The sequence below is a fragment of the Silurus aristotelis genome (assembly GCF_946808225.1).
Source record: "Silurus aristotelis genome assembly, chromosome: 19".
Lineage (NCBI taxonomy): Eukaryota > Metazoa > Chordata > Actinopteri > Siluriformes > Siluridae > Silurus > Silurus aristotelis.
This window is the reverse complement of record NC_139592.1, coordinates 11911748-11929215: the sequence shown is the minus strand read 5'-3', so window position 1 is coordinate 11929215 and position 17468 is coordinate 11911748. Positions and strand designations below refer to the sequence as shown.

The window sequence follows — 17468 nt, the reverse complement described above, 5'->3', positions numbered from 1 at the left end:
TTCTTAAGTTTTCACCACAGTGTCAAAATAGAGTTTGGAAGACACATTGAACACTAGCACAATTGCAACCTCTGAAAGAAAATGTCCATGAGAATAAATCTTGCACCATCTGAAAGAAAATGCGCATAAAAAATGAAATTGTCCTTCAAAATGACTATGCAGAGAACTGGCTTGTCACACGAACAAATCATTCTACATACTAGAGCTGCCAACATTACCATAGGGGTGTTGTGTAAATGATACATTTCATCACCAATGAGACATAAACCTTTTGTTCCCTCTCACATGTACTGTCCTAAAAAGATGCTAAAGTCCATCAGTGACCATACTCCATGATAACAGAAATGGCCTCACAGCACAATACCAATAAAATTTTCCCATTTGAGCTAGGACCCCAGAGCACAACTTGGAGTTTTCTAGAAGCTGGGCATGAGAAAAGCCCTGCACACGGTGTTCCCACAGTCCAGCAAAAAAAGAACTTTAGTAGGCATTATTTAATGACCAAATTAAAGTGAGTCCTAATATTGATGAGAAAGATGACCTAAATCCCCCCAAATCTTTTGTAACCATGGTTGAAGTGTTTCAGGAGGAGGTAGGTTTTTAACTATATATATATATATATATATATATATATATATATATATATATATATATATATATATATATATATATATATATATATATATATATATATATATATATATATAGTGAGGCAAATAAGTATTTGATAATAAGAAAAAATTCCAGAAATCACAATATATGATTTTTAAACTATTTATCTGTATATATATATATATATATACATATATATATATACAGATCCCTTACTGAGTTGAATTCTGCATAGGTTTTTCTTTTTTAGAACACTGAGCACTCTTTGGATGGAAGAATAAGCTGCATCTCAGAAATAGGAGAGCAATAAACTGCTTTTCACAACAAAGACCTCAGGGACCATGTGTGTTTTTATTTCATGAGGGTATTTCTGAAAGGGTTAAGGTAGGTTGACCCACTTTATATCATCTTTACAGCAATGTATATGTAACACATAAAAACCCAGTTGTCTGCAAAGGTTTGTGAACATAAAGCAAAATACATTATTCGGTTAGATCCACATCTGTACAAAAGACTTGCACTGACTTACTAGAGATTCTTGCCCGGCTGATATGACTACTGTGGGCGAGGTGTTCTCTGAAGAATTCTCTATAACTATGTAGCTATTCTGTCCACACAATCTGAGACTTGGACAAATACAAAAACATTTACAAGTAAAAAAGAATGCAAAGCATATAAAAGAAATAAAAAAACAATAATAAAATAAAACATATATATTCACTGAAAACATAAGGAAAAAATACATATCAATGTCATACATTATATCCAGTAAAACTAAGAATGACAGTTTAAGATGTAAAATAGAGGTAGGCATACACTGCATTACAATATAAGTGCCAAGCATGTAAAAGATGCATGTTTTTAGTTAAATATACTTGGCAAGAATGGATACTTCTGGAATGACATTAATAGGAATTCTCTATTCTTTAAGAATGACCACCACGCTGCATCGATGTGTATCTGCATGTGTCATTTATGTAAATTAGAAAATATGGCCATGCAAGAATGAAAGTGTGGGTCAATACTATATTTAAACAATCTTAGATAGATTCCCTTTATGATAATTGGCAGTGCAAATTTTATTTTCAGTTGAGTACATTACTAAATAAAAATGTGTTAGGTTTTTAGTTCTATGTAAGTTATGTTAATCTATGCCATCGATATTAAAGGACATCCATTTGATCCTAGGATCCATACGTTCTTATGACTTTTAGAGATGACAATTTTGTGCCATTTGAATAGCCTGTCCATAGCATCTAACAAAAAATGCACTGACAATATTAAGTCGGTGAGAGACCATGACCAGTTTTTTTAAATAATAATTTAAATTATCAGAACTGACTGTATACTAAAAATAATTCCATCTAGTTATAGAACAATGAATCATAGCAAGATTTCCAATGAAAAAAAAAACTTGTCATATGATATTAAGATAGGGTGTTCCACTGTATTTACTACACTTTATGGAAGTGATCTTACACTCACACACACACACACACACACACACACACACACACACACACACACACACACACACACACACACACACACACACATAAACATCCATTTGATATACATCCATTTGCCACTTTAAATTACACACAACCTTTCACCCATTTACTAGTCTAAAATAAGGAACAGCATCTCAGAGTGTAAACTCTGTAGAAAACCTTTGCTTGAAACCAACATATTCTCCGATGAAAGATCCGTCCTCACTGAAGTCTTCATTCCCATAGTCAACTGAGCTGTGCAGGCTGTTGCTGTCTTCTTTGATGTCTCTCGATAATGCAGGATGGCTGTTCTTAAAAGGCTGAATGTCACTGTAAAAAAAAAGGTCTGTATATAACCAGCTTAAAGGAACAGTTAATAAGAAGGAGAAAAAAGAGGCCAGGATGGGTGTCAATGTTTTCCTCTAACTGCTAAATGAGAGTAGCAGTGCTTCAAGGGACAATAGATTAGAGTGTGTCCTCATAAACAGCATGCAATTGCAGCTGTTGCAATAATGCTAAAAGGATGTAACAAAATATTAATTCATTTTTTAGATTAAGAAAAAATTACACATATACAGTAGGAGGCACACTAATTTTACACCATGACAGAAAAGCTAAAGGGGTGAGCAGGCCTAGGAAAAAAAAAGATTTTATTAATTTTTTTATATTTGTTAGGGTTTTGGTGTAACAACTGTTTAAAAAGGGAACATTCAATAGCATGATATGAATAGGAGGCTACAGTAGCCTGACCTAAACAATGCTGTATGAATTTCCTGAAATTAACACATATTTCTACCATAACAATTATTAACTTCTGTAAAGTAACTCGTTTAAATGAAAATATACGCTCGCACATTTTGAACACTTACTATAAGCAATTTTAGATAATGGTATTGTGTTATACTACTAGACTAGACCATCAGGAAAACTAAAGGGGTAGGTGTAGGAAAGAGTAGGTGTCAGATAAAGAAGTTAACATGCTGATGCTCTATCACTTACTGATAAATTACTTTACAGAACATAATATAATATTCTAGTGTTGGCAAACTTGCAAGTTGAAAGCAGAAGATATAGCTCTTAGACTTTTCTCAATCTGCTAAAATTATTTAGCAAGCAAGCAACAAACTTAGATCATAATGTTAATTATTTAGTTAGCTTTAGTGACATTTTACTGATTTGTCTTCAACCCCAATTCCAAAAAGTTGGGATGCTGTTTAAAATGTAAATAACTTAAAAAGTGTGTGAGAGTGAGTAGAGAGCAAGACAGAGAGAGAGAGAGAGAGAGAGAGAGAGAGAGAGAGAGAGAGAGAGAGAGAGAAAGAGAGAGAGAGAGAAGACATTATAGCCATGTTAAATTATAGTACTTTAGTATATTTTAAAGCAAATACTTTTGTACTTTTACTCAAGTGATAGTTTAAAGGAAAATACTTTTATTTAAAATTTTTACTTTTACTTGTAATATATGCAGTTTGCGATTGGTCTTGCTGAAAAATGCAAGGCTTTCCCTTAGAAAGATACAATCTGGATATAAGAATATGTTGCTCTAAAACCTTATACAATATTGATTTTCGCCCTGCTCAAAAAGATTGCTCCAGATTCTCAGAAACGTTTGATGATATTGTTCTGTAGATGATGAGATAAACTCTTCAGAATTTAATGTTGAGTAACATTATTCTGTAATTGTTCCACAATTTGTCGACACAGTTTTTTGCAGCTCTGCCGAGCTTTACTTCTGAGAGACTCTGCCTTTCTAAGATAGTCTATTTTTAACCCAATCACTGTAGTGAACTGTTGCTAATTAACCTAATTATTTGCAAAATGTTCCTCAGCTGTTTCTTTTCAGTAACACATACTTTTCCAACTATTTGTTGACTTTTTTTAAACGTATTTTTTCTTAAAAATATTATATTTTCTCAGTTGAAATATTTTATTTACAATTTACACAACTTCTTTGAAATGGGGTTGCACTTTATTTGGAATTCTTGATCTACCATCACAAATAACAAGCTGTATGTATCTGGGTAGAATAATTTCAGTAAACAAAATTGCATAGCAACAATTACATTCTTCTCTGGAGCCTCCACAGCCCATAGAATTAGTCCCCCTGAGTTCTGCAGCTGCCCATATGTTTGTAAACGGCAAAGGAAAAGAAACAAAGCCCCCTTAATAGGTTTTGCACACACACTTATACACACACACACACACACACACACACACACACACACACACACACACACACACACACACACACACACACACACACACACACACACATTTAGGTCTTAGGTCCTCACAATATATTGCCTCAATTGCCATAGATTCTGCTTTGCTTGCAGGAGAGATATACAAAGTGATGTAAACACTATATTATACAAAAGTGTAACATTAACCTGCAACCATAGTAGTAAGTATCATTTACCTGTATCCATGGGAAATCTCATCCTTTGTAATCTCCAGATGTTGCCGCCTCTCCTCCTTCTCATTCACTGCAGAGTGACGAAATAATAAAGAAACAATCAACTTCAAAAAGTCTTTTGTATTTCACAGTGAAAACATCATGAATATTATAGTATGATGTCCTCATCCATAGCTGTGCTGAAATTAATGCTAGTGTTAAAAAAAATTTATGAAAAGATGGCTAATCTTAATTTCAATCCTTTTTACAAGTTTAATACCACTGATTACCTTAAAGATGTGTGCATATATGTAAGAGTCCACTTTATTGCAAGAACCTCAGAAAAACATGTTTATTCAATTTAGCTGAGTTGTATAACGATAGCAATGACAATTTTCATAAACACCGATGTTTATATTTATTTTTCTTACTAATTCCCAAGGAAAGTTCCCAAATGCTCACACATGGTGCAATGTCAGTGCTACATTTCTGTAGTCTAATAATTGAAAAGATTTATATTTGCGACTTATTCCTGCAGGCATCCAGTTTCTTACAGAAGCCAGTGCCATTATTATGGACACAGTGAGTGCAAATTATATAAAAAATCAGGAACAGATGGGAGTCCCCCATGTTGAGATCTACCTTAGAAGAGGTGTTTAGAAATATCTGGAGCAGGTTATTTTCCACCTTCTAACTCCATTGCTGCATGTATTGTTGTCTTCTTCCATATCTCCATCTTGCTGTTTAGCGCTTCGTACAGCTTGTAAGCAAGACGTTATGGTTATATGATATTAGGCTTACTGTATTTCACCCATTAAACTGAATTTCTTTTATAGCAACATTAGAAGAACACCATTATTATCACATTGCTGAATAACAAAGCATTGGTGTGGGAAATCTGGGAATGCTAAGGCTAACAGGTAACAGGTAATCTTTAAATGATTCATGACTCTGATCAAAATATGTTTGATAATTGACCAGAACAAAAAGAGGAGGACAGTATTTGTCTGTATTAATGATAATAATTGACAGCTGGACACTTGTAGCAGCCAGTATTTAGAAATTTCAGTAAACAAAATTACATTCTTCTCTGTAGCCTCCACAGCCCATAGAATTAGTCCCCCTGAGTTCTGCAGCTGCCCATACGTTTGTGAACGGCAAAGGAAAAGAAACAAAACCCCCACGGGGTCCGGCCAGGCTCAGCCCGAATGAGCGAGGTGGGGCCGCCTTCCGGTGGGCTCACCACCTGCAGGAGAGACCATAAGGGGCTGGTGCTGAGAGGATCGGGCAGCAGTCGAAGGCGGGGGCCTCGACAACCCGATCCCTGGACATGGAAGCTAGCTCTAGGGACGTGAAATGTCACTGGCGGGGAAGGAGCCTGAGATTGTGCGTGAGGTTGAGAGGTTCCGACTAGAGATAGTCGGGATCACCTCTACGCACGGCTTGGGCTCTGGAACCACACTCCTCGAGAGAGGATGGACTTTTCACCACTCTGGAGTTGCCCATGATGAAAGGCGGCGGGCTGGTGTGGGTTTGCTTATAGCCCCCCAGCTCAGCCGCCATGTGTTGGAGTTTACCCGGTGAATGAGAGGGTCGTTTCCCTGCGCCTACGGGTCGGGGATAGGTCTCTTACTGTTGTGTGTGCCTACGGGCCAAACGGCAGTGTAGAGTACCCGGCCTTCTTGGGGTCTCTGGGTGGGGTGCTGGACAGTGCTCGTCGTTCTACTGGGAGACTTCAATGCCCACGTGGGCAGCGACAGTGACACCTGGAGGGGCGTGATTCGGCGGAACGGCCCCCCTGATCTGAACCCGAGCGGTGTTCAGTTATTGGACTTCTGTGCTAGTTACAGTTTGTCCATAACGAACACCATGTTCAAGCATAAGGGCGTCCATCAGTGCACATGGCACCAGGACACCCTAGGCCGTAGGTCGATGATTGACTTTGTGGTCGTTTCATCTGACCTGCGGCCGTATGTCTTGGACACTCAGGTAAAGAGAGGGGCGGAGCTGTCAACTGATCACCACCTGGTGGTGAGTTGGATCCGATGGCGGGGCAGGAAGCTGGACAGACTCGGCAGACCCAAGCGTACTGTGAGGGTCTGCTGGGAATGTTTGGCCGAGTCTCCTGTCAGAGAGATCTTCAACTCCCACCTCCGGCGGAGCTTTGACCGGATCCCGAGGGAGGCCGGAGATATTGAGTCCGAGTGGACCATGTTCTCCACCTCCATTGTCGAAGCGGCCGTTCGGAGCTGTGGCCGTAAGGTCTCCGGTGCCTGTCGAGGCGGAAATCCCCAAACCCGGTGGTGGCAACCGGAAGTAAGGGATGCCGTCAAGCTGAAGAAGGAGTCCTATTGGGCCTGGCATTTGACTGTGTCCCTCGTGGCGGCCTGTGGAGGGTGCTCCGGGAGGTTGGGGTCCGGGGCCCTTTACTAAGGGCTGTCCGGTCCCTGTATGACCGAAGCAGGAGCTTGGTTCGCATTGCCGGCAGTAAGTCAGACTTGTTCCCGGTGCATGTTGGACTCCGGCAGGGCTGCCCTTTGTCACCGGTTCTGTTCATAATTTTTATGGACAGAATTTCTGGGCGCAGCCAGGGGCCGGAGGGTGTCCGGTTTGGTGACAACACGATTTCGTCTCTGCTCTTTGCAGATGATGTTGTCATGTTGGCTTCATCAGACCAGGACCTTCAGCACGCACTGGGATGGTTTGCAGCCGAGTGTGAAGCGGCTGGGATGAGAATCAGCACCTCCAAATCCGAGGCCATGGTCCTCAGTCGGAAAAGGGTGGCTTGCCCACTTCAGGTTGGTGGAGAGTTTCTGCCGCAAGCGGAGGAGTTTAAGTATCTTGGGGTTTTGTTCACGAGTGAGGGAAGGGTGGAACGGGAGATTGACAGACGGATCGGTGCAGCTTCTGCAGTAATGCGGTCGATGTACCGGTCTGTCGTGGTGAAGAAAGAGCTGAGCCGCAAGGCGAAACTCTCGATTTACCCGGTCAATCTACGTTCCTACTCTCACCTATGGTCATGAGCTCTGGGTCATGACCGAAAGGAAAAGATCCCCGATACAGGCGGCCGAAGGGTGGCTGGGCGATTCCTTAGAGATAGGGTGAGAAGCTCGGTCACTCGGGAGGAGCTCAGAGTAGAGCCGCTGCTCCTCCACATCGAGAGGGGTCAGCTGAGGTGGCTCGGGCATCTGTTCTGGATGCCTCCTGGACGCCTTCCTGGGAAGGTGTTCCGGGCGCGTCCCACTGGGAGGAGACCCCGGGGAAGACCTAGGACACGCTGGAGAGACTATGTCTCCCGGCTGGCCTGGGAACGCCTCGGTGTCCCCCCGGAAGAGCTGGAAAAAGTGTCTAGGGAGAGGGAAGTCTGGGCATCTCTGCTTAGACTGCTGCCCCCGCGACCCGGCCTCGGATAAGCGGGAGAAGATGGTATGGTATGGTATGGTATGTCAATATTTTTTTCTTCTCACTGCATGCCGCTTTCAGCCTATCAACCTGTTTCCAGAGGTGGCAAAGGTACACAAATCCTTTACTTAAGTAGAAGTACAGATACTCATGTTTTAAAATACTCGGGTAAAAGTTGAAGTACTAATTAAACTTTTTTTACTTAAGTAAAAGTTTGAATCCTGCTTTCTGCCTGCTAGTTGCGATGTAGGTTATGTTCCTGCATCCTAAACCTTTCTTTAGCTTTATATTCTTGTGTTGATGGTTTAAAGGTAGATAGACCTGCTCTAAACAACCTTCCTGGTCTGTCTTCCCTGATGAGCAGTGGGTTAAATCAGGTTTCTTGCTTTTGGTGGGGTTCGGGGTTGAATCCTGCTTTCTGTCTGCCAATCACAATTAGGATTCACTTCCTGCATCTTTCTTTAGCGATATATTTTTGTTTTTAATCGGTTGAAAAGAAAGATAGACCTGCTATAAATAAGCTTCCTAGCCTGTCCTCACCGATGGTTCAATGGGTTAAGGTTGCTATCTCGCTGGTGGTAGGGATCATGGTTCGAATCCTGCTTTCTTCCTGTTATTTACAATGTGGGTTCAACTTGTGCTACTTACATCTGTATTCGCTTCCTACATCATTCTTTACCGTTAAATTCTTGTGTTGATGGTTTGAAAAGAATGATAGACCTGCTCTAATCAAACTTCCCAGCCTGTTTTTTTCTGCTGGCTTAGTGGGTTAAGGCTGGTACTTTGCTAATGTTGGTGGTCAGGGTTCAAACCTGGCTTTCTGTCTACTAGTCATGAGGTAGGGTAAATTCCTGATACCTACATCTTCATATTCTTGTTTTGATGGGTTAAATAGAAAGATAGACCTGCTCTAAACAAGCTTTCCAGCTTGTCCTTCCTGATAGCTCAGTGGGTTAATGCTGGTGCCTTGCTAATGGTGTGAATCAGGATTCAAATCCTGCTAGTCACGATATGGGTTTGCTTCCTATGTCTGTCATTAGCATTATATTCTTGTGTTGATGGTTTGAAAGAAAAGATAGACCTGCTCTAAATAATTGTCGCAGTCGGTCCTTCCTGATGGTTCAGTGGGTTAAGACTGGTATATCGCTGTTGGTGGGGTTCAGGGTTCGAATCCTGCTTTCTGTGTATTTGTCTGGTCTGAATTTCTTGCTTTGAAGCGTGAAACAAACGATAACCCCCCCCAAAAAAGAAGGTGCATTGTAGGGCTTGATTGGCTTTGTGATAAAAGCCATACCTCTGAGCTCAGAGGTTGCTGGTTTGAATCTGGCTTGTCCCCACACTGGGTAAGCTGTGTGGAAAGTATTGTCTGGTGAGCATTGAGGTAGTTGACTGTAAACAAAGGCTGTGAATACTGACTGCTTCACAGCCTCAGAAAAAGTGAGGGTGAGAATTTTTCCCTATATATGCAAAACTAAGTCGATACTTTTTTGCTTTATAAACCCCCTGTTTTCGTTGTTCGGCTAAAATCGGCATGCAGTAAAAATAAAAAAATTATATTTCACCAAATCAATGGATTAAAACTAAAGTAAAGAGTCTGTTTTGAAAATGTAAGAAGTAAAAAGTACAGATATTTGTGTAAAAATGTGATGAATAAAAGTAAAAAGTAACTGATACCAAAAATATCTACTTAAGTACAGTAACGACGTATTTGTACTTCGTTACTTCCCACCTCTGCCTGTTTCTTGTCATTTCCTGGCTCTCAGGCACCACAAACGTAGGCTAGTTTACGAAGCTCACAATGAGCAGGCAGAAGGCAACACAAAGTATGGGGTTAATGTGGATGAGACAGTCACGAGTCATGAGTGATATATACATGATTGAAAACAGACACATTCCTGATAATCATCATCTTTTCTCTGCTTGTGTTCTATATGGTGGATGTTCAGCCTGGATACATTCATTAGGTAACACATATTAATTAGGGTTGTCAAAATGAACACGTTAATAACGTGTTAACTCAAATTCATTTTAGCAGCATAAATTTTATTAACGCATGCATTACAGTTTCACCATATTAATAAAAAATATAAATACATATAAAATAGGCGGAATTAAAAACTTCAACATTTATTTTACTTATGCGGCAAGTTTTAAATCAGCACCAAAAAATTATGCACAAAATTAACCTTCTGGGGGTGTTTTTTTTTGCCATTTTTCCTCATAACTCTCAAATAAACTAAAATTACTTTGACTTTTTTGATCGTACAGATAAGAGCAATACATCATTCGAATTTGTAAAGCGTATATTTTTATTTGTATACACTCAAATAAAAAATAATATTTTTCTAAAAATGAAAGCTAGAAGAAGTACAGTTTCTGTATCACCTTATTAACTGTCCGAGTGGAAACATAGCAAAGGTTCCGTTTGGTGTCCTGATGATTTACGTAACACATTTTAAAACACAATTATTTTAAAACATTTACAAGAATATTTTGTCTTCATGCTATATATTGGGTATGGTTTCACTAATAATAAACATACATTTGCATAAAGCATCCATATATGTCCATGGCCAATATTGATTAGAGGTACATTTTGAACAGATAAAAATGTACGATTAAGTTTTGTTTAATGTTACGTTAACTCATGACAAGCATGTCATTATTGATTGACAGCCCTAATTTTAATATAAAGTGACATCCAGTTACCAGCATCACACTAAAACAGGTTGTAGTAAAGACTACTTTTTACTTAAATATATGTCAGAGCCCAAACTTTTTTACCTAAACTTGAGTAAAAAAGTGTTTTCAGTATTTTAATACATGAGTATGTGTACTTCTACTTAAGTGAAGGATGTGTATACTTTTGCCACCTCTGGTAATAATCTTGTTCAGTTTATTCATAATAAAAACCGAGGTTTCTTTCCTTGCTTTTTTTCAAACAAAGACATCACGAAAGCCATTAAACTATTCACAAACCTTTGTAAATACTTTCAGCAGGATTTGCAAACATATATGCAATGGTTATTAATGTGTTATAAAGATCCTGATTTGCTCACTTTTTATTAAATAATATTTCTGCGTTTTGCAATAGTAAAATAAATTAAGACCTATAAAGTTTTTTAATATTGGTGCTATTATCTTTTTTTTCTTCTAATTTTCAAATGCAAGGTGAATATTTTTTGGTTTTTCAATACATTCCACAAGTAAACATGATTAAAATGAGATGATACTGATACATTTCAAGGCAAAAATTCACATTTTGGTGGCAAAGAAAAATCCAGTGATGATGAAATAGTTATTGTTTTGTGCACAGTAGTGTGCTTGTGTGTGTGTGTGTTTGTGTGTGTGTGTGTGTGTTTATGTGCCTTAAGATGAAAGTTGAGGGAAAGTGCCTTAGGCATCTAGTATAAGGGAAGATACTATAAGTACAAAGTTGTTTTAGCTTATGACACATCTACTAATATAAGCAGTGAGTGACTGCTTCTGGACAATCAACACTCACATCTTACCTGCATACATTCCAGCTTTGTTCTTGGTCACAAAGCAGGCAATTAGAACTACCAGGGTAAGCAATGCCACAGCACACATGATTCCGATGAACCAGCTTTTAGATGAAAGAGTCTCATGCACACCTTCTGCATCTGCAATTACATAAATTAATCAGCATTAGTTCACAGACATTTATCTTTATATTTATTTGCTTCAAGCCCATTCAGTGCACTTCTTACAAATCTCATAACTTTGTATAGCTTTTGTTTTAACAATTACATTCAGTGTTACTTTTTCTTAGCAGTTTAAACACTTTTAACTTTTAAGGAGACATTATCTCAAAGCAGTGCTTAGCCAAAATTAAATCTAGGTTAGCTCTAAAAAAGTCATAGCAGTTAAAAGTTTTTTTGATTACAAGTTCTCTGTGCTCCTGATACACATTAAAAGCAATAAGAATGGTTTCAAGCTCTTGCCCAAATCTATGCCTCAAGACGGTTTAATTCGGAAGTTGCTTAAACTTGGATTTTTGTCGGAAAGTCAACTGTGGTTACACACAATAATTACATTAGACTACTAGAATAGACTTTGAGTTGAATGTTTGCATATCAGGAGGTGTGGTGCAAAAAATATAACTTGTGGCCATAACAAAACATTGTTAAAGAGTTATGGGAATATTAAAAGACAATAGGCTTCATTAAACAAATTTGGAGGGACACAAAACATTTGTGCTGCTAAATGTGCAATGCAATAAGAATTACTAAAGTAAACTTTGGATTTATTTCACAATGTCTTTGAAACTGGACAGGAAAGTGTTCACCTGTGGAAATTGCTTCTGAATTCCATAGCCTATATATAGCCTATAATGACTTCCTATGCATAATGGATTTCTATACATAACCTATGTTCCCTTTCAGGAACTCGAGCTGCGTCGGAATGCTTTTGGAACGCGACTGCGTTGTCCATGTTTTAAGTAATGAGTCTAATCAATCAAGGATTGGGAAAGTTTGCCCCCAATCCTTGCGGTCCCGATCCCGCTCTCGTTCTGGCGGAGCGGCGCTCCGGTCCATGGGGTTCGGTTATGGATCTTGCAGAAGGGTTGTAAAAGGGTTTGTCCCTTTCTCCTTCCTCCTCTGATTGGTCCGACTCTCATTCGGCTTCGGAGGCATGACTCTCAGCGATCTTTCCCCCCCTCACAAGAGCACGCAGCTTTTACAAACCCGATAGCAAGGAGCTCCTGGAGGTTGTGACATGCACCGGTCAGATGCTTGATATAGCTTGGCATAAAGCCTCTCCCTGGGGCAAGCTCGATGAGCATTTTTTGCTCCCGCCATCACAGCCTCCGCGTCGAGGTGTCCAGGTCCTATGTGCACACTTTCTTGTTCCACCTCTTCAGACCCAAGACCGTGGTTTATTCCTACATCTCTGGGCTCAGGGATTATGGCTATAATGTCATGCCACAGGTTGAAGAGACGCTAACATGCTATCTCTTCCCGGCATCTTCCCTAAAACCCCCGACATTACCCACCAAGCCCCTGCGCACTACCTCAGCACTGGTGGGTAAGGCTTATGCCTCAGCAGGTCAGGCCGCTGGATGTTTGCACACCATATTGGTACTGCAGGCATACCAAGCTGACCTGCTGCGGGAGCTGGATCTGGGAGATCCCTTGGGCGGCCAGCTTTTTGAGATCAGTACAGTGGATCTGGCCATACGGGCCACAAAGAAGACCACTGAGGCCATCGGGATATCTCTGGCTTACCCTGTCTGAAATACCAGACAGGGACAAGGTAGTGCTGCTGGATGCCCACTCGCTCCTTCGGGCCTGTTTGGTGACACCGTTGATTCGGTAGTCGACAGGTTCCAGGAGTTCAAAAGACAATCGGCGGCATTCCAACTGTATCTCCCACGGCGCTCTCATGGGGCTGCTCGGTGGGCACAGCCCCAACCCGGCACTTCATACTGCAAGGTGCAGAAACAAAGCGTTGCGATGCGCCCTTCCCCTGTGCGGGATCCCGCGTGGAGCCCTGGGTCAAAGCCCTGTGAGGTGATAGCACCCCCCTCCTCGAACAGCCTCCATGGGAAATTCCCCTCAATCAGGGGGCGCAATAGTTCACCCCTGCCCCGAGTTGTGGAAGCTGTGGCTGTGGCCCCTGAAGGGGCACAGCTCAGAGGCTCCGGTCTCTCCACTGAGGTGGTAGAGACCATTTTCCAATCCAGAGCTCCCTCCACGAGGAGGTCGTATGCTGCGAGATGGCATCTGTTCACTGCATGGTGCTTTCTGGACCAATTGGACCCAGTCCACTGCCCGGTTGATTCAGTGCTGGAGTTTCTGCAGGAGCAGTTTGCAAAAGGGTTGGCTCCGTCCACTATTAAAGTCTATGCGTCCGCCGTTTCGGCGTATCACGTCCCGGTGTCCAGGCAGAGACCCACTCCTGATGCATTTTCTTTGTGGCATCTGGAGGCTGAGGCCTCAGGTGCATCCCAGAGTGCCTGGTTGAGACCTGGCCATAGTGTTGGGGGCTATATCCGAGCCCCCCTTCAAACTTTTGGCAGAGAATTCATGGAGGCACTTGTCCATCAAGTCCACTTTCTGCTGGCCATGATTTACATGCCCTTTCCGTGGCCCCCTTTTTCCTGGAGTTTACTCCAGGCATGACCAGTTCCTTCCTGCAACATAGAGTGGGTTACATCCCCAAGGTGCCCTCGGTCGTTCCACGACCTGTCAGGCTGGGCCAGGAAAGGTTGAACCAGCTGTGCCTAGTCCGAGCACTAGACTGTTATGTCCACCGTATGAGTCCCTGGAGAAGGCCAGAACAACTTTTTTATCTGCTACGGCTCCCCGAGGAGAGGCCTTCCTGCTCACAAGCAGGCGCTCAGCAGGTGGGTTATTAACGCTATCATGTCTTTTTACAAGGGAACAAGACTTGTCTCCCTAGTATGTACGTATGTACACCCATGTAACCCTAGTTCCCTGTGGGAACGAGACGAGTCCTACGTAATACGTAACCTAGAGACGTTTGTAATGAACAGTGGAGGTTACTTACAGGCTAGAGTAGCAATCAATCCATCTTCACTGATTGCTGGTCCACAGCCCACATGTGTACAAGCACTCAGCTGGAACTTGTAGAAGCTGCCTGACTCCAGATCATGTAGAACCAACTGTGTAGTGTCTGGTCCACTGATGTTTACTCTGTATACTTCACCAATATCCAGTGTATCATTTACTAAAATAAGTTAGATAACAATGTTAGCAAAGGTTTGTTTGTGCAGATTTTAATTTACTCAATTTAAATTTTGTGCAAACTTTTTTTTAATGCTACAAGAGCAACTAGGTAATATTAAAAAATAGGCCTTTTCTGCATAACTTGGTAATATATTGCAGCATCAGTTTTCATGAATTAATTATTTCACAACGGATCCATGCAGAGTCATGTCATGAGTGTCATGTTTTGTTGACAATTCTTAAATAAAATAAGATATTTGCGGCAGAATGTAGTTAGTGATTAACCCTTAAAATGTTTCATGAACTAAAAAAGAATCATATTGGCTTACATATCTGGTATTGCAGCTTGTATCCTGTGAGAACACCATTGGCCTCAGATGGTGGAGCCCACACCAGTGTGATGGAGTTATCCTGAGGGTTTGTGGCTCTGAGTATAGGGGGGCTTTCAGGAACTGCACACAGTAAATACTATACAGTTATTATACTTTATACGAGGATTGAAAGATTAGTTACTCATGAGTTTGTTTTAAAAAGTGAATTCAAAAAAAAAAATCTAAATCCAAGTCAGCTTCCACTTGAAAGAAAAACTTTACAAATGCATTGTTGAAATACAATTACTACTTACTGTTTAAAAAACTTGTTTAACTAAAAGATGGAGATAATTTCACTAAAACACATTTGCTACTAAAATATCCTGCCACATGTGTACTGTTTTGTTCAAAAGTGCAATTTAAACAAAACATTACAAATGTTAAAACCATTTGCAGTGCTATGTGAAGCCCTATTTAAAATGTACGTGATGCAACTAGTGCTTGCCTCCCTGCGGTGTTGTAAAGGTGAGTGGCTTGATGCTGGGACCACTGCCCTTTCTATTAAAGACATTGACAGTGAGATGGTATTGGGAGAAAGGTTTCAGTCCAGGCACTATGGTGTAACTCTGGTTCCCTGGAACAATCAGAAACTGTTTCTCAGCAGGGACTTCTGTTGAAGTCAACAGGCTTTGTGTTCTCCACCAATGGACCTGACAAAGAAATAGGACAAATGCAACAAAAGATAAAAGGCATATAATTTAATAATTTGACACAACAAATCTATGCAATATAATTAACAGCTATTGATCTTTGTAATATAATAAACAGCCTACAATATTTAACATTTAAAAAAGTATTTTATTGATGTCAATAGCATAGAACACCAATATTTTAATTCTTACAATAAAGTAAGGACATGCTTAAAGGGTTAATATATAACTCCAAGCTGCTTGGTAAATAATGTTTTTCTTCAGATCCCATCTTTAGAAGTACACTTACACTGTAGCCTTCAAGATGGCCTCTGAGGTGGGTCTGTTGGACAGGAGACCAGCTGACCTGAATCAGTGTGGAGTTCAACACTATTACATGTACATTTTCAGGAGCTGCAACTGGCACTGGTGGAAAAGGCCGCATTTTAGAGATGGGAAATAACGAAGTACAAACACTTTGTTACTTTCACTCATTACGTTTTTACACAAATATTTGTGCTTTCTTCTTCTTACATTTTCAAACCAGGCTCGTTATTTTAGTTTTAATATATTTGGTAACATGATCAATATTTTTTCTTTTCACTGCACACCCCGTCAAACTATTTCTTGTCAGCTTTTTCAACCTACCACTGGTGTATCTTTCTTAGCTACCACGAACCACAGATGTAGACTAGCCTACAAAGCTAACAACGAGCAAGGCAGAAGGCAACAAAAAGTATGGCTGATGTGGAGACAGAGGGAGTCAGTGATGTAAACATGACTAAGAACAGAGACATTCTTGATCACCTGATCATTATTATCTTTTCTTTGCCTGTGTTCTATATAGTGGTTGTTCCACCTGGATACATTCATTAGGTCAAACAATTTTTTATTATTTTATGTTAATGTGATTTGAGGTCCAGTTACCAGCGTGACACTAAAACAGGTAGTAGTAGTAATGGGTAATGTGTGTGTGTGTGTTTGGTGTGTCTGATGAGACATTTTTCTGGATGTAAAGCAAAGAATAAATATATAACTTTTATTTCCGTTCACTTTTAAATATTCTGTTTTTGGCATCAACAGCACATCATTAATTAGACCAGAGAGTGGAAATCAATAAAAAGCTTTTAAAAACAACTTCCTTTCTCATAAAGCAAGGGAATTTCTTGACTCTAAATAAGAGCAACAGTACATGTGATTAGTTAAGCTACAACAGAGGACCTGCAATAGAGGTTTCATGGTTAAAAAGAGTCACTGAACTATAGCTAGCTTTGCTCCAGTATTTTGGATTATTGGCTCACCGTAGCCCAATGTCCTATCCGACTAAACTTAATAGATTAACAAATAGCGCAAAAGAATTAAGCACTTAAGCACTAATAGAATAGCAGTAATTTACTCACAGTCTTCTCCAGAGTATCCAATCACCACACTGGGCTCCACTGCCCCACCATGATTGTTAAAGGCATGGACCTTAACTTCATAGGGAACATATGTTGGGGTGTCCTTTACAATGAAGGAATGCCTTTTCACCATCTTCTCAGTCCAGCTTTCCTCAACACCCATCCGCCTGTAGCTAAGCTTATACTCTAGGCCAGGCCCATTATGTTCAATAGGCATTAACGGCTAAAAAAGATAGTGAAAGCAACAGTTTTACAAACTGAGTATACTGAATATGTGCACATTCATATGATAACTGCAAATTTGATAGCTTTCACTAGAATGGTCTCGAACATAAAATGTAAATGCTGTTTAAATTCACTGCATGGAAGAAAAAAAATTAACAGGAAAATCACAAATGGTCAGGTCGGAAACAAATACAAAGGTCATGATGAGTCTGTCAAATACTTTTGCCTAAT

The 17468-nt window shown here is 40.2% G+C and overlaps 1 protein-coding gene across 6 annotated transcripts in view; it reads right to left on the bottom strand.

The window, feature by feature from the left end:
- Positions 1–944: 944 nt before the first annotated feature.
- Positions 945–17468, bottom strand: part of chl1a (cell adhesion molecule L1-like a) — a 36507-nt gene continuing 19983 nt past the window's right edge. For 4 of the 6 annotated variants that reach the window (XM_083570093.1, XM_083570095.1, XM_083570096.1 and 1 more), the window contains 8 exons: positions 17013–17235; positions 15923–16038; positions 15429–15633; positions 14942–15064; positions 14434–14613; positions 11412–11543; positions 4522–4588; positions 945–2432 (listed from right to left, as the gene is read on the bottom strand). In XM_083570093.1, coding sequence (XP_083426219.1) covers positions 2258–2432; positions 4522–4588; positions 11412–11543; positions 14434–14613; positions 14942–15064; positions 15429–15633; positions 15923–16038; positions 17013–17235 — 1221 coding nt within the window. In that variant the 3' untranslated portion in view covers positions 945–2257. Of the gene's footprint in view, positions 2433–4521; positions 4589–11046; positions 11304–11411; positions 11544–14433; positions 14614–14941; positions 15065–15428; positions 15634–15922; positions 16039–17012; positions 17236–17468 lie in introns of those variants that run through there. The other 2 variants (XM_083570097.1, XM_083570098.1) reach the window with 1 other exon arrangement.